Here is an 18,525-nt window from a genome sequence, read left to right as displayed (position 1 = left end):
TGGTTGCTACTCCATCCTCTGCCGATCTGGGGAGAGCCGAGACTGATTCCATGCTTCCTCCGAGACATGGGCAGTCAAGTCAGCCGCTTCTTTTCACCTGCCCTAGGGGGCTTCACCGGTAGGACATAGCACGTGGGAGGTTCACGCTATTCCAACCAGTTCCCCTCCCATGAACAGGCGCCCTTAACGATCAGAGGAGGAACCATATAAGCAACCAGGATGTTGCATGTTTTTGTGAAGGGGGTTCCTATATGAAGGAGACCCCCGGGAGGCACGGGGAGAACATGCAAACTCCACACAGAAAGGCCATTTTGCCGACCCCACCCGGGTGGTGGGCACTCGAGGACATGCGGACGGGCACGCATTCCTTCAGTGTTCACATCGGCCCAGGTGGGAATCGAACCCACGACCTTCGAGCTGTGAGGCGATAGTGCTTACCACTGCACCACCGTACCTCCCAGATGAATGACTTTCTTATTGGGTTAAATGGTTTCAAAAATAATCTCCAGTTCACATGTGAATGGAGCAAAGAAAAAGTGAATTTTCTTGACATGTGGGTAACTATGAAGGATGGTGAACTATGTACAACCATATATTGCAAAGAAACTGACAGAAACACTTTACTTTTAGCGACTAGCGCACATCCCATTCCACTGAAAAGGGGTTTGCCCAAAAGTCAGTTTTTCAGACTGAGGAGACTATGTCAGACTACACAAGATTATATTGAAAAAGCATCGGATATGAAATTGAAATTTCTTGCAAGGGGTTACCCCACAGACTGGGTTGAACAGGCATACAACTCGGCTTTAGAAAAACCTCGGCCTGAACTCCTAAACAAGAGTAAAAAAAAGAACAAACTTTATTCAACCACATGTATAACTACATATTCACCTCGTAGTCACCTGGTTAGATCAGTTTTTTTAAAACACTGGCATATACTAAAATCTGACCCTGATTTAACTCACATGTTCAAGGATCCACCCGTTTGTTTATAAAAGGGGTCGCAATCTAAGAGATCACTTGGTTCATGCAAATTTCTCATACAACAAACCCAAAAGCCAGATTCAAACTCTTCTAAGCCCTTTGGAAAATGGCAATTACCGATGTGGATCTTGTGCTCAATGCAACAACACAGCAAAAACATCACACTTCTGTCACCCACAGAATGGGAAAAAAATCTTTATTAAGAGTGTCATAACTTGTGCGTCTACTCATGTTGTTTATTTGATAAAATGTCCATGTGGCCTTGCCTACGTGGGGAAAACCACCAGAAAACTCAAACAAAGAATTTGTGAACACAAGAGTGCGATCCGACGCCAAGATAAAGATTCCCCAGTTGCACTACATTTTAACACTAAGAAGCACGACGTGGCCTCCCTCCGTTTTTGTGGCATAGAGAAGGTTCTAATGCCACCTAGGGGTGGAGACCATGACCTGATTTTGAAGAGAAGAGAAGCGTACTGGATTTTTACACTTCAGACGCTGTCTCCTAAGGGATTAAATGATGAACTTTTATTGAATGTAATGCTATAATATGGCTTTTGTGTATATTGAAATGCTTATGTTAAAAATTTGTCCATCTGTCCAGATTGGTACTGACTGGTCTTACAAAACAGAAAGCATATAGCCTATTTAGGCCATGCAGCCTGTAAGTATGTTACTGTTTTTCTTATATTGTCCCGTATTTTCTTATATTTACATTCTTTTTTATTTATAATACCTTGAATATGGATGATGTACTTGTGATGTATTGGGCACTGTCTATGTTTTAATTCTAGTGCACATATATTCAAATTTTCCCCTGATTGAGCACTCAATGTAACCACTTCAAGGTGCTCAACCAGGTAAGGTCCTTCGTTGTGATTGGATGTTTGGTTCATGGGGGCATCCCCTATATGTATATATAGATGGAGTCAAGGCGATGTCGCCCATAATACTGATGAAGGTCCTAGTGACCGAAACGTTTATCCAATAAATTTTCTCATAAAAAGGTGAGACAGTGTGCGGGAGCTTTTCTTTATAGTTTAATTTATCTTTTATAACAGGTTATTTTGTGACATCCGGGAGACTCTGAGTGTCATATGAGAGTCATATGTTTATTTTGTACAAAGATAAATGGTCTGTCGACTTATGGCATAAAGGAAAACTAAGGACCTATCGTCTCATAAAAGACAAGTTACTGTTTTGAACCCTATGTGGAGTTTGATTTGAACAGAAGAAAAAAGATCGGGAACCCTTCCCTTGGCGCTAGAAACTGGTAGGTTTAATGCAGGTAAAGGTAAAGTTTATTTTATATGGATATGACAGAGCATTGGAGCGGGCCCGGGGCCACGAGGGGGCCTAAGGGGGCTTTGCCCCCTCAGTTCAATTTTCTGCCCCCTCACTATTTTTTTTTTTTTTTTTTAAGAATAGTTCATCTATAAAGGCCAGTTAGGCAATGTTTGTACCTGACATGTTTTGGCTGCTGTTTCTGCAGTCTTCATCAAATTTGATCAGTTTAAGTTGATGTAGGCTACCCCCTGTAAACATAGCTCTGTTGTTTCAGAATTGGCAGGGAAGCGCTATTTGCTGTGCTTTGGTTGTCACAAGGTGTCAGAGATGTACCTCACTGCATGTTAGTATGCATGTAGTGATTAAAACACACACACACACACACACACACACACACACACACACACACACACACACACACACACACACACACAGAGAGAGAGAAATCAGCTGCACCCAAGCACACAGCATGCCATGAGCAGAAAGATGGAGACAACGCATCTGATCACTTTATTTCTTTAATTTAATGAACCTGGCACTGACTGGCTATTATTTTGTTTATTTCTTTGTCGATTTTTGCAGCAATTGTTTATTCTATGACTTTTCATATAGACATATATGTTCAGAGTGCTCCAGACAGGTCCCGCATTTCCCGTTATGCAAAGCTCAGCTCTATTAATGCCTTAATCTGCTGCTGTGAAATAAATGTTTTATTTGATTTTGAATAGTAGTCTTTCTTGTTTTGTTATTGCACTTTTCAGAGGTTATTATGGTTAAAAAGTCCAGAAATAGGCATAGCGGGTATATAACCTATGTTTTACGATATAAAAATATCATATAAAAAAAAAAATCAGCCCCCTCCCCAGTTATGCACAACAACCAGATACACAGTGCGTGTCCACAGGCGACTTTTACATTAAAATACACCCCAAAGGACACACCCAAAGAGAGACATTAATCAAATATAAAACCACAAGAGTAAAGACACACATACAAATGCATTGAGAAAGTCACCAAAATACACCCCAGAGGACATACCCAAAAAGAAACAATCAAATATAAACATGAAGGCACATCAGACATAAAGGCCATCCTGAACGCCAAGAAAAGAGCATTTAGGTCGGGGGATACAGATAGGATCAGAGCCATCCAGGGGGAGCTGAAAGTGAGCATCAGAGTGGCAAAGGAGGGCTACAGGTCGAAGCTAGAGGCGAAGCTTCAGGAGAACAACATGAGAGAGGTATGGAGGGGTGTGAAAGCAATCACAGGCTTCAATTGTGCTGGTGGCGGGGGGGTGGAGGGGGGGGTTGATCGGGCCAATGAATTGAATCTGTTCTTCAATAGATTTGATACAGCTGGCCCGGGGGCCCCCTTCCCCTCTCTCTCCTGACTGCAGCATACAAACAGCAGCCCCCACCCATGGCTCTCCCCCCCCCCTCCCTCTGGCTCCGTCACCCAGAGACGAGGCTACACCCCCCCCCCCCCCAAAGGGCTTCAGAGCTGATGATGCCACCCCCCCCCCCCCCACCCCCCACCCACGCTGACCATCACAGCGGACCAGGTGAGGAATCAGCTTATGAGGCTACACACTAGGAAAGCAGCTGGCCCGGATGGCGTCAGCCCCATGGTGCTCAAAGCCTGTGCCCCCCAGCTGTGTGATGTGCTACAGCTGATCTTCAACAAGAGCCTGAGTCTCCAAAGGGTCCCCGTGATGTGGAAAATGTCCTGTATCGTTCCTGTACCTAAAAAGCCAAGACCCAGTGGCTCCAACGACTACAGGCCGGTTGCTTTGACGTCCCACATCATGAAGACCCTGGAGAAACTCATCCTGGAGCAGCTCAGGCCTATGGTCAAACCATCCCTTGACCCCCTCCAGTTCGCCTACCAGCCCCGACTGGGAGTGGAGGACGCTGTCATCTACCTGACCAACTGCGCCTACGCCCACCTTGACAACCCGGCTAGCACTGTGAGAGTCATGTTCTTCGACTTCTCCAGTGCTTTCAACACCATCAGGCCGGCTCTACTGGGTGAGAAGCTGACGGCGATGTGGGTGGATGCCCCCCTGGTGGCCTGGATTGTGGACTACCTGTCTGGCAGACCACAGTATGTGCACCTGCAGAACTGTGTGTCAGACAGAGTGGTTAGCAATACGGGAGCACCACAGGGGACGGTCTTCTCTCCCTTCTTCTTCACCATCTACACCACGGACTTCACCTACCAGACAGAGTCTTGCCACCTTCAGAAGTTCTCTGACGACTCTGCGATAGTGGGATGTATCAAAGATGGCGACGACGATGAGTATCGGGATGTGGTGGCCAACTTTGTCACATGGTGTGAGCAGAACCACCTGCAGCTCAACGTGTCAAAGACAAAGGAGCTGGTGGTGGACCTGAGGAGGGTCAAGGCTCCGGTGACCCCTGTTTCAATCCACGGGGTCAGTGTCGACATAGTGGAGGATTACAAGTACCTTGGTGTGTACATTGACAATAAACTAGACTGGGCTAAGAACTCTGATGCACTCTACAAGAAAAGGCAAAGCCGTCTCTACTTTCTGAGACGGCTGAGGTCCTTCAACGTCTGCCGGACCATGCTGAGGATGTTCTATGAGTGGCTAGTGCCTTCCTGTATGCTATTGTGTGCTGGGGCAGCAGGCTGAAGGCAGCGGATGCCAACAGACTCAACAAACTGATCCGTAAGGCCAGGGACATTGTGGGGCTGGATCTGGGCTCTCTGACTGCGGTGTCAGAGAAGAGAACGTTGTCCAGGCTACGCTCCATCATGAGCAATGACTCGCACCCACTCCACGGCATGCTAGTCAAACACAGGAGTATGTTCAGTGAGAGACTGATTCCAACTAGATGCAATACGGAGAGGCACAGGAAATCATTCCTGCCTGTGGCCATTGGTCTATTTAATGCCTCTCTTAAAAGAGCACCTCGGAGACGCTCAGTCTCCCTGAGACTGAGCCAGCCGATAGGTTAACTGTGCCTGGCTGAGCCACGTGTAACGTATAGGGCAAGCCGACTTAATATAGGTCCAGTGTGCAATAATGATAATTGGCACGGAATGTATACTTACTCTACGTATTTTGCTTACTTAAGACATATTCTACTTATTTTTGCTTCTTTCGCATTTACTACTGTTATTCTATGCTATGTTGTGTTCTTATTCTGCTTATTTTGCTTAATATCGCATTTACTACTGTTTATTTTGTGCTATGTGTGTTCTGTGAGCAAGCTACTGTAACTTGTCCCAATTTCCCCCCGGGGATCATTAAAGTCTTTCTGATTCTGATTCTGATTCTGAAAAACACGTGAGTAAAGCTATACATACATATGTATTGACAAGTAAGTCACTAGATGCTGGAAACTTTTTAAGGGCAAAGTCACGCCTTTTCATTAATTGCCAGATATCTTGATCAAACCATGGAAGAGAGCTTCTTTTAGGGCTCCTCCATGTTGAAGATAGACTCACAAGTTTACTATGTGAATTACATGAATGAAACTGAAAATGAGGTTAATTTCTTGTTCTATTGTACTGCTTATGATGATGCAAGGGATGTACTCTTTAGTCAAATGTCCTGTGTTTACTTTTTAGAGTTGGACGACTATGGCCGTGTGTCCATCTAGCTTCTTTTCCTCAGCTTCAGCATCTTTTTTCAGTTGTTTCCAATGAGGAGAGCGTATGCAGGCGCACACGGACGTCTAGAGAAAGTGCGCTGCACCCAGCGTCTATTTTCAGAGCGCTCCGGCGTTTTTGTGCGCCGGCTCCCAGCGCTTCCAGCTGAAAATATTTTAACTTTTCAGAAAGACCCTGGTGTCGGATGCTCCTTTTCTGGCAACTATTATGGAGAAACTATCACAACAGAGACAGAAAGGCTCAATTGTGGCAGCAGATTGGCCAGACACTTAATATTTCTGGTGAGTGTTGAGCTAAATCACTGTATGTGTGTTGTTAGCTAATGTTAGCTGTCAGCTATCAAGCTAGCTACCGCACTGAGTTAACGTTACTTCAGACTGCTTCCTTGCATATTGTGCACTGAGATCAGCGCTCCCGAGTGTACTTCCAGCGTTTAACTGTCAGAAAAAGGAGCTAGATGGACACACGGCCTATGAGAATTTTAGAGCTGTGTTTAAAAAAAGGAACCTTCCTCACAGCTAATTTTATTTGTCAAGCATGGGAGCAAAGACAGAACCTTTTGTTGATAAACTGATGTATTAATCTATATTGCTGTCTTGTCTATTGCTGACTTGTGACTTGTGTTATTTTAAATGTTCCATTGTTGCAATGTGTTATTGTTGTATGTGTCTTGTAAACCTATGGGAGTTGTGCATTGGAGTTGAATGAATCAAACAATCAATCAATCCATCAATCCATCAATCCATCCATCCATCATCCATCTCCGCTCAGGCTTCCTCACAGCTGTGATAGATGATGATGGACAGATGTTTCATATAATCATCTGCCAGGTACTTTTGAAAATGCCTGCCCTTTTCCAAAGAGTTTCAAAGCACAACTTCCCAGATGGTTCTGTGTAACACAGCATCTGGAGGTTACAGTGCTCTCTCCTCCTACATACACTGAATGTGTAACACAGCATCTGGAGGTCACAGTGCTCTCTCCTCCTACACACACTGAATGTGTAACACAGCATCTGGAGGTTACAGTGCTCTCTCCTCCTACATACACTGAATGTGTAACACAGCATCTGGAGGTTACAGTGCTCTCTCCTCCTACATACACTGAATGTGTAACACAGCATCTGGAGGTCACAGTGCTCTCTCCTCCTACACACACTGAATGTGTAACACAGCATCTGGAGGTTACAGTGCTCTCTCCTCCTACATACACTGAATGTGTAACACAGCATCTGGAGGTTACAGTGCTCTCTCCTCCTACATACACTGAATGTGTAACACAGCATCTGGAGGTTACAGTGCTCTCTCCTCCTACGCACACTGAATGTGTAACACAGCATCTGGAGGTTACAGTGCTCTCTCCTCCTACACACACTGAATGTGTAACACAGCATCTGGAGGTTACAGTGCTCTCTCCTCCTACATATGCCGAATGTAACACACCATCTGGAGGTTACAGTGCTCTCTCCTCCTACACACACTGAATGTGTAACACAGCATCTGGAGGTTACAGTGCTCTCTCCTCCTACACACACTGAATGTGTAACACAGCATCTGGAGGTTACAGTGCTCTCTCCTCCTACACACACTGAATGTGTAACACAGCATCTGGAGGTCACAGTGCTCTCTCCTCCTACACACACTGAATGTGTAACACAGCATCTGGAGGTTACAATGCTCTCTCATCCTACATACACTGAATGTGTAACACAGCATCTGGAGGTTACAGTAGGGCATTCACAGACTAGTCGACTAGTAAAACCACTAGTCGACACTGTGCTTAGTAGTCGACTAGTCGTTTTAGCAACAATTCTTTTTTTTTTTTTTTTTATCTTTAAGAAAGAACATGAGGTATTTACACGACATACATGGACTATCATATCCCATATCCCCCACAAAGAACATCAAAACACAACAAAACAAGAAAACTGCATAAGATGCACAATAATCCCAGAACAAACAAGACTATTGGACAAACAACCAAACAAAAACAATGCATTCAAAGTAAATACATAGATCTTGCCCTGTTGGCAGCTAGGAAATGATAGCTTTAAATTGGAAAGCATCCAATCCCCCAGCTGTAGTTCACTGGTGGAATGAACTCTCAAGCTACCATACGTTGGATAACATTTACTACAAGAGCAAAGGCAGATTCTTAGACATCCCCCAAATATGGCAACCACATACAGAGTTTGACTTTAAGAACTTTTTACCCCAGTGTCATTAGGCTTATCAGGATAGGAGCTGAATGCATTGTTTTTGTTTGGTTGTTTGTCCAATAGTCTTGTTCTTGGATTATTGTGTATCTTATGCAGTCTTCTTGTTTTGTTTTGTTGTGTTTTGATGTTCTTTGTGGGGGATATGGGATATGGGATATGATAGTCCATGTATGTCGTGTAAATACCTCATGTTCTTTCTTAAAGATTTAGATTTTTTATTTTTTATTAAAAACAATTAAAAACCATTAATCGACTAGTCGACTACCTTTAGGGACGACTAGTCGACTAGTAAAATTCACTAGTCGTGAATGCCCTAGGTTACAGTGGTCTCTCCTCCTACACACACTGAATGTGTAACACACCATCTGAAGGTTACAGTGCTCTCTCCTACACACACTGAATGTGTAACACACCATCTGAAGGTTACAGTGCTCTCTCCTACACACACTGAATGCAACAAGTTGTCACGAGTGAAATTTGTTGAACTTTCTTTTTCAAATAAATCTATAAAAACCATGGCACCATTCAGCAAACATCTGAGGGAAGACAACTTGTCCCTCCCATCCCCTGTTAAATCTGAACTTAATCTGTATTTTTTTCTATTTGGGGCTTCTGAACTTAATCTGTATTTTTTCTATTTGGAGCTTGGACTATTCTATTTCTGCTCGGACTCTCTACTTTGCTTACCTTTATGCAGTGTTTATAACTGGTTCGCTGGGAGGGGGGTCCAAATATGCCCAAAAGTCTAGTCTCGACTTGTTTCAGTGAGATAAGTGGCTAATCACACCGCAAATCAAGCTGGCAAGCGGAACACGTTTCACTTCCTATACATACTTCGCAATAAAAGTATCCCATTAGAAAGAGCTGTGCAGGAAATTAACTTAAAAATCCCAGGCAACTTGACACTGTCACAAAAATTCCACAGTGCAGAAACAGGCCTTCGGAGGGCGCTGTGGGATTGACAAACGCCATTCTCCCTAAATCTTTACTGTACCATCAAAATTATTTAAAAGCTGGTAAAAGAGTGACATAATGGGGTTTTAAATCTGAGTTTACCTTTGAATTGATTGTAGGAATGTATCTTCGTTCCATACCACTCCATGGCCAACAGCTTTCCATGTTTCCACTCTATGCCGGTGATGGGGTCAGTCACAGAGGACAAGCCTGGATCGAGGGTAACATTGTCCCCTAGTTTCCCATAGCATGGTTTTTCTGCAAAGACAGAAAGAATGGAAGCTGTGACATTTGCTGGATGCAATACACCCACTGAAAAACAAACATGAGTACTGAACCATGTGAACTCAATCAAAGGGTCAGAGAGCCAGACATTAAAGAGCGTGGTGCAGGTAAAAAAATATATATATAAAATATATATATATACGGTATATATATTAGTGCTGGGACTCGATTAAAAAAATTAATCTAATTAATTAGAGGCTTTGCGATTAATTAATCGAAATTAATCGCATTTTAATCGCATATCAAATCGCATACGAAAAGCAAAATTTTTCAAATCTAATGGTTTTTCGTATATGAGTGAATCAATGAATAGAATAGACATATACTATGTGTAACAAAATCTTGTTTATTTTCTATAAAAAGAGTAGACAGAGTGCAATTTTTAACATAAAGTGCAGCAATATTAGGAATGTTAGTGGTTTTTGAGATCACAATATCCACAAGGCTCAAACTCAGAGATTCAGGTAGCATATTCAAGCACTTTTGGGACCATTTGTAGACAAAACTGAAAACTCAAGCACTTTCAAGGTCTTGAAAACATGTTTTTTAAAACTAAAACACAGTACTTTCAAGTACATTCCAGACCAATAGGAAAATGTAAAAGAAAAAATTAAAGTCATGATTCAACTCAATTTCTCTTATTTTTCCAATATCCAGTATAAACAAATCAGACTATTGCATCAGAGGCCATAAATTACATTGTTGACTTACCAATGTTTTAGTTAGTCCATATAGATTAAACAATAAATGAAATAGACCCCTTTCAGTCCAACCCTCCCACAAATATCCCTTGCCAAAATAATAAACAGACCAACAGTTTAACATAAAGTGCCATTTCTACCATCTAAAATGGTTAAAAAAAATCTTGTGATTGACCTCAATCCCTCTCAAAAATATCTGTTGCAACATAGGCCCTAACAGTTTGATCAACAATTTAGTGTGACTTCACAGTAACAACAACAAACCCATTAGTCTCAGGATACCTCTAAGCCTACTTCTTCTCTTTCAGCCAGTTGCTGAGACAAACTAACCTGTTAACATTTTCAGAGCTCAAGGCTGCCCTCCTCTTTTGAACGATGTTACCTGCAAGTGAGAAAAGTCTCTCACAAGGGACAGAAGTGGCAGGGCTGGCCAGGTACTTGCGGGCCAGGACAGACAGCTGTGGATGGGACCCTGCATGAGCTGACCACCACTGCAGTGGGCAGTCTCTCTCGCTGATGGTGGGCTCTGATCTGTAGCGGCTCAGAGCCCTCTTAGGCACCTCTTCATCCTCTGAATCAGAGTCTGAAGCAAACAGCAGGAGGCTCCTCTTCTTTGCTGGCTCCTCTGTGGGTTCTGTGGGAGTGGCTCTTGCTTCTGGCAGCAGGGCCTCAACGCTGGTCCACACACCTTCTCGCTCTCCTCTTGGGAGACAGTTTAAGTCCTTAAAGCGTGGATCGAGTGCTGTAGCCATCCTGAGCCATCCATGGTTGAGTGTAGCTTTGCGTTCGGATAGGTCCGTTGAGAAGGCAGCCTTGAACCTCACCACGTAGGCTGGGTCGTCATCTGAGACCTCCATGGTGCGGTCCAGGTGGCGGAGAGCAGGTAACACCACAGAGCATGAGACGTAAGTCTCACCCCCAAGGAGCTCAGTCACATATCTGCAGTGGATAGTTTAGGACAGTGATTTAATTATTGTACCAATTATCATTCAAAAAGTTTTGAAATTACAAATAGAAACAGTAGCAATTTCGTACTATAGTGATTTTTAAAATTCACTAAATTTAATTTTGGAAAAGCAATTTTATTTATATTGCACTAATTCACAGTCAATTCACAAAGCTTTTCAAAGGGACAGCAAATTGTAATAAATCCCATTAATAAAACAGCTATTGGTGTGGGTGGGTGTTTACCTGCATGGTTCAAGGAGGGTCTCCAGCTTCTGCAGTTTGACCCACTCTGATGTAGTCAACATGGTTAGCTTGTGCTTCTGTTTGGCTAGAGTAGACTTCACAGCCTCTTGGTTCTTCAGGAGACGAGAGATCATACACAGCGTTGAATTCCACCTCGTGGAAACATCCTGTATCAGTGCCTCTTTTTCTTCTCCAAGTGCTGATTGCTGCTGGTGTAGTTCCTCTGTATTGGCAGGGCTGTGCTTAAAGTGACCCACTATCTTGCGACACCTTGACAACGTGTCAGTAAACCCGCTCTAACCAAGGCAAACAGTGATGCTCCTCTGCAACATGTGAGCAACGCACGGCATGTGCTGGAATGGGAGCCGTTTTGCTGCAACCATCATGGTTCGGGCGCAGTCTGTTGCGATTGTAGTGACCCTTTCTTCAACATCCCAGGCCTCTGCCACAGAGCGGAAATCCTCCGCAACGTTTTCGCCATAGTGCCTGGTGGTCGTTTTCTGGATGGTTAAGGCAAATGACTGAAGATGCCATCCCCTGTCAATGAAGTGTGCAGTCACACCGAGGTAATTTGAATTGCTTACAGAGGTCCAGTGATCCCCAGTCAGAGCAACACATTGGGCTTTCTCCAATACAGAACGTTTTGCTTCCTTTTCATTGTCATAAAGGTGCTGGATTTTTTGGGAAATCGTCTTTCTGCATGGCAGCTGATCAGTTGTGTCAGACGATGCAATCTGTAGCACCTTTTCAAGCCCCTCATCTTCTACCACGGCAAGTGGTCTACAGTTCACGGCAATCCAGTGAGCGAGTGAGTTGGTGACTTTCTCAGACGTGGACTTACTCATCTTTGGTCGGAACTGGTCGAGTGTGGATTGGCGACTAACGCTAACGTTAGCATCAGCAGCTAAGTTAGCTCTGACTTCCACGCTAGCCGCAACATGTTTAGCATTTAGGTGATACCGGAGGCTTGACGTGCTCCGGTGATAGGCAAACTCTTTCTTGCACAATTTGCACACAACTGTGCTCCTATCCACGGTTCCATCGGCAAGTTTTTTATAGCTATACTTCCCATCCACCGGGCCAAGCAATGCGTTTTCATCTGCTAATTCCATAGCCCACAGCGCTGTTGTTGTCTGACTGACGTCACTCTTTGCATCGGTATCATCGGTATGCCTGGAACTCATCAACTGAGAAACGTTCCGAGTGCAAAAATAAAGGTGCGATTAAAATGCGTTAATTTTTTTAACGCGTAAATTTTTCGGCGATTAATTAATCGTAATTAACGCGTTAAAGTCCCGGCCCTAATATATATATATATATATATATATATATATATTTTACAGTTAGGACTCAAGATTCTTATGAAAATTAGGGTTAGGGTTAGAACATGCCCCCAGGGCAGAAATATGGAGAAAAAGGTGGCATTATAAGTTTTTACTTATTATTATACTATTGTTATTACTTGTGTCATGATTGTATGCTATGTAATTCTTGTTTTTAATGTGTTGTTCTCTTTGATATTTTAACCCATGTAATGTAAAGCATCTTTGAGTTTTTAGAAGAGCGCTCAATAAATTAAATGTATTATTATCATTATTATTATTATTACCACTCCACTCACTAAACATAAACCACGGAAATAATCAGTCACTGTAATGTTGCCTCTCTGCCACTAGGGGAGGCTCTCTCTCTCTCCCCATTTCTCTTTAGAGACTGCCGAATTCACGCCCTCATCCGGATTCAGCATGGAAAGGGATTTAATTCCCCAATCATTTCCTAAAAATCCTTATAAAAAGAGTTTTACTTATTTATGTATTTATTTTCTCTGCCAGGAGATTATGTGATCGGTCGTGTGGGTGCGTGGGTCCATCTGTGTGCCCGTCTGTCTGCGTCATACACAGTAAATATAGTGGACTACCTGAGCTAATAGTTTTTGACACGGCAAAATGCTCACTTCCCGATATTGTTTGATTTCATTTGATTGGATGAATGGATTTTCCTGGTGCATTGTGGGAAATCTGTTCAAATCTGGAGCCGGGAAAACAGGAAGGGGCGTGAGCGTGGACGGGACTCGGGGGAGGGTCCGAATTGCTCTCTGAAAAATTTTCTCCTAGCCACGACAGCCATCTTGTTCAAGTTGTTTTCCCCGCTAGCTTAAGCTTGGCTAACGAATGTTGCTAACATTAGTTGCTATTGCTAGCCTTGCTCCATTGCTCTCACAGTGAATACAGTAGACGAAGAAAAAGCCAGAGAGTATTATTTCCTCCAGAGATCGCGTCACCAGCCTGCCGCTTGCATCTTCCTATCTTCCACAAAATTGAGGTAATCTTATTTTCTAACGTAATTGCATAGCATGACATTAACGCTAGCTACATGTCTATTTGTCATTACAGGAGGACTAGACTAGAGTAGCAGAAGTTAACGTTATACAACGTTAAACAGTATTGCATGCTGCACAGATTCGGATGTAGACAGAAAACAAATGCAGTTCTGTTTACCTACCTCTTTGAGATGAGGCAGACTCAGAGCATATACTCATCTACCAGCTATAGCGTTATATATCTAGCTAACGTTAGATCAACTACTAAGAGGTTGGCTACAGCAACAAATCCAAATCCAAAGTTAGCATTAGTGAGATCAAGATCGAGGGATCAGTAATCTCTAATAAAAAGGAGGTTGCTGATCATCTCAACTCTCACTTCTCCACTGTTGCACAGCAGTTGGTAGACAAACTCCCTCAACCTACAGGTGCTTTTGGAGAGAAGCATGTTAAGGATTTCTATGCACAAAGGGATATTAAGCCAGACTCTTTTTTACTTTCCAGGGTTTCTCAGGCTTCTGTTTTTACAATACTGAATGATTTAAACCCATCTAAAGGCACAGGTCTTGACCTCCTTCCAGCCAGGCTGAGGTAATTACTCCTTTTATTGCACACATTATGAACCTAAGTATCACAACAGGTATAGTCCCAACTGCTTTTAAAAAGGCAAGGGTGATCCCTCTTTTCAAACTAGAACGACCGCAACGCGGACTTATGCCTCCGCCATTAGTTCATTCTGGAGTCCAAATCGCCATTTGAGGCAAATTGGAAGAGATTCCGTCAAGGCACTCCTGTGATGTTGCGTTACAGAGCTTGGAAATTGGGTGTGTGAGAGGTCACAGTGACCTTGAACTTTAACCACCAAAATGTAATCTGTTCATCCTTGAGTCCAAGTCGATGTTTGAGACAAGTTTGATTAAATTCCGTCAAGGCATTCCTGAGATATCGCGTTAACAAGCTTGAAAATGGCGTTCGAGAGCTCACCTTGACCTTTGACCACCAAAATCTAATCAGATCATCCTTGAGTCCAAGTCGATGTTTGAGACAAGTTTGATTAAATTCTGTCAAGGCATTCCTGAGATATCACGTTAACAAGCTTGAAAATGGCGTTTGAGAGGTCACAGTGACCTTGACCTTTGACTTTTGACCACCTAAATCGAATCAGTTCATCCTTGAGTCTAAGTAGATGTTTGAGGCAAATTTGATGAAATTCCATCAAGGTATTCATGAGATATCGCGTTAACAAGCTGGAAAATGGCGTTTGAGAGGTCACAGTGACCTTGACCTTTGACCACCAAAATCTAATCAGTTCATCCTTGAGTCCAAGTCGATGTTTGAGACAAGTTTGATTAAATTCCGTCAAGGCATTCCTGAGATATCGCGTTAACAAGCTTGAAAATGGCGTTCGAGAGGTCACAGTGACCTTGACCTTTGACCTTTGACCACCAAAATCTAATCAGATCATCCTTGAGTCTAAGTCGATGTTTGAGGCAAATTTGATGAAATTCCGTCCAGGCGTTCCTCAGATATCGCGTTAACAAACATCGGACGGACGGACGGACGGCCGTACGGACGTACGGCCGTACGGACGTATGTACGGACGGACAACCCGGATCCATAATGCCTCCGGCCTGGCTATCGCCGACGGGGCATAAAAAGGGAGCAAACTCCATCCTAACAATTATAGACCGGTCTCCATTCTGTGTACCTTATCCAAGGTATTGGAAAGGCTCGTTCAATAGCAGATAAATGACTTTATTTTAAAAAACAATATTTTATTTGAGTTTCAATCCGGTTTTAGGAAAGCACATTCTACAGAAACCTGTCTTGTGTTTTTAACTGACTTAATCAGAAAGGAGGTTGATAGTGGTAAGTTTTGTGGCCTGGTTATGCTTGATCTGCAGAAAGCATTTGATACTGTAGACCATAGCATCCTGATAAAAAAGTTGAGAGCTATGGGTTTTGATGATGGGTCACTCAAGTGGGTTGCCTCTTATCTGGAGGATTGCACTCAAATAGTCGATGTAGGTGGGACACTGTCTGATGAAAGGGGGATGGGTTGGGGGGTGCCTCAAGGAAGCATCCTCTGTCCTTTGTTTTATTTACCGTAAATTCCGGACTATAAGACGCACCGGTGTATAAGCCGCGGGACCAAAATTGACTATTTTTTTCTTCTATAAGCCGCACCGGTCTATAAGCCGCGGGTGTTTTGATGTTTAATTACCATATGAAAGGGTTCGTGCACAGAGAGGAATGTCGGGAAAGCGATGGCTGTTTGGGGAAGCTCCCATTTATTAACATTTCAACAAAACAAAACAAAAGTCAGGTCACTAATCCCCAGACAAAATCACACAACAATAGGCTATATGTGCAGCAAACCTGTAACCAGAGAAGTCAAGTCACTAATGCTCGTCTTCCTCTTCTTCCTGCGTACTGAAACCACCAAAGTCCTCATCTTCAGTGTCGGAAACGAACAGGTTCAGGGTGGCTTCGTCAACCACTCTCCTCTCTCCTTCATTGTCACTCAAAACCAACGAACTCCTCTTCATCTATAGCTGTGTTTCCATTACAGTTTTTCGCAAAAGAATTGCGATATTTCTACAACTTCGACAATGTACAATTGCGACTTGTAGGCGTTTCCATTGAAGTTGCGTTTGAGTGATTCCCCGTTGCAGCAGCTGCCACAGTGATTACGCACGGGGATCTGCCCCATATCCCGTCCCCTGCATGCTCAAATCCAACCAATGGTCAATGGAAATCCCAACATGAAGTTACAATGCATATAAACGAGCCTGATTATCAATTCAAAAGAAAATGAGTCGCAAAATGTTGCTGGCTGCGTGAATGCAGTCAGCGCGACAGGCAGAGGAAAAAAGGTAGCCTAATAGCCTACAACTGGTCCGATTTAGAGATGGAGGGGGGGAAAGGCTGATTTGGTTCTATAATTGCACCTGAAACGTGTGCAATGTATTAGCCTACTCACAGTCACTGTATTCACTTCAGACAGCACCACCGCACCAGTGTGTGCTTTTCATCCTCTCATCTCGCCGCTGTGCCAAATGCGCGCACACAGGCAGCCTGCTGTCACCATGGACCGATTTCTGCCATTAAACATTATCTAATTTGCCCGGCTACGCTTTTGCACAACACTCGTCTTTCTGCTAGGTAGCGTTGCTTCAAAGTTTTCCACTTGCTGCGGAGGTTTTGACACGGCTATCGAACCTTACTTACCAAACTTATTTTCCGCTCCTTTTCCAAGGGATAATATGGGTCACATGACGTGCAAATGCGAAAAATGTGTTTCCATTACACTTTTGCGATAAACTGCTATATCGACACGTCTGAAAAACCACCTCATGATCATCTACTGCTCGTTCTCATGCTGTCGAGAACGAGCAAAGCTTTTTTTTGGTGAAAGAATCCTCCAGGGCGCTTCTTGTTAACAGTCCGAGTGAGTGGCAGGTCGAACGTCAAAGGCACTTCATCCATATTTATGATCTGCTCCGGTTCGATGGAATATTCCTTGATCTTCCTTTGTGTGAATTCGCCGAAGTTTGTGATTTTCTCCTGGTAGTCGGGGGAGGGAGTTGATGGGCTTGTGGCCGTTTGCTTACCGTAATTACCATATGTAAGTGGTCACGCACAGAGGGGATTGTCGGGAAAGAGATGGCTGTTTGAGGAAGCTCCCATTTACCGTATTACCGTAACATTTCAACAAAACAACATAACACAACACCACCGTTGTTTATTTTTACAGTGCACACAGTGTCCGCGGTGTGGTGAAAAGAGGGCAAGAGAGGAAATTAAAACAGAAGTGGATTTATAGTTAGAAAGAGTGCTAAAAAAGAGAGATTTTTTTTTTTTTTTTTTTTTTTTTTTCTGAAAAAATCCATAGATAAGACGCACCGTTATATAAGCCGCAGGGGCCAAAAAACGGGAAAAAAGCCGCGGCTTATAGTCCGGAATTTACGGTACTTTTTATTAATGATTTTATATCTGCTGTAACCTGTAATCTATTTCTGTATGCGGACGACTCCGTGTTGGTGGTCTCTCACAGGGACAAATCCGTGGTGGAGGACACTCTGGGTGCCGAGATGGAGAGAGCATGTGAGTGGCTCTCGACAAACAGACTGTCCCTCCACACGGGTAAGTCGGAAGCCATCTTGTTTGGCAGCAAAATTAGACTTGCAAGGTCCCTGGGTTTTGCTGTAAAAATAGGAGAATGTGTACTCAAGGGCACAGAGAAGATTAAATACCTAGGAAGTATTCTTGACAATTGCCTCTCTGGGGAGCAGATGGCCTTGTCGGCCCTAACTAAAATTCACCAAAAAACAAAGTTCATTGCTAGGAAAGCAGCTTTTTTAGATAGTTCTATTTTGCACATTCTAGCTGGAGCTCTAGTACAAAGTCACTTTGACTATGCTGCCACCTCCTGGTACACTGGTTTAACGCAGCGCCTGAAAGGCAGGCTACAGACGGCACAAAACAAACTTATAAGAGTCATCCTTAGTTTCAAGTTTCAAGTTTCAAGTTTATTAAAGAAAAAAAACATCGTTGCATCACAAGATGAAATGAGATGTTTTTTTACAAGTTAGAAAACAGACAAGAATATATACAGTATAACAATAAAATGCCTACAGTACAGGGAGGAGATAACTAAAAGGATGGACAATGTGAGCACAGCCTGGAAGCTCTTGGTAAGAAGGACTGCTGGTGTCTTTTTGTGTGACTTATTGGCCCTGTGAACAATCTAGTAGTTCTCAGGCCATATTGGTGCTGTGGAGTTTTTAGGGCTCCAAGTAGGGGGTTGGACCCTTCCTCCTCCAGCATCCGCTTGAATTCTCTGGAGGTGGCTTCATCTCTCCGCTCCGCCAGGCTGGGGAACGTTCCACTTGGTAGGCCCATAATACGGCAGCACCTCCGCTGCACACATTCTAGGTCCTGAG

General features: G+C 43.4%; 1 protein-coding gene across 1 annotated transcript in view; it reads right to left on the bottom strand.

The window, feature by feature from the left end:
* The window catches only part of LOC310782182 (NACHT, LRR and PYD domains-containing protein 3-like), a gene marked incomplete at its 3' end in the record, with an annotated part of 169,613 nt that overhangs the window by 99,630 nt on the left and 51,458 nt on the right, over nt 1-18,525 (bottom strand). The window contains exon 4 of the mRNA XM_083642868.1: nt 9,185-9,340. Coding sequence (XP_083498994.1) covers nt 9,185-9,340 — 156 coding nt within the window. The remainder of the gene's footprint in view (nt 1-9,184; nt 9,341-18,525) is intronic.

Source organism: Poromitra crassiceps (genome assembly GCF_964638095.1).
Source record: "Poromitra crassiceps genome assembly, chromosome: 9".
Lineage (NCBI taxonomy): Eukaryota > Metazoa > Chordata > Actinopteri > Beryciformes > Melamphaidae > Poromitra > Poromitra crassiceps.
The sequence above is the reverse complement of the archived record's forward strand: the minus strand, read 5'-3'. Positions and strand labels throughout refer to the sequence as shown.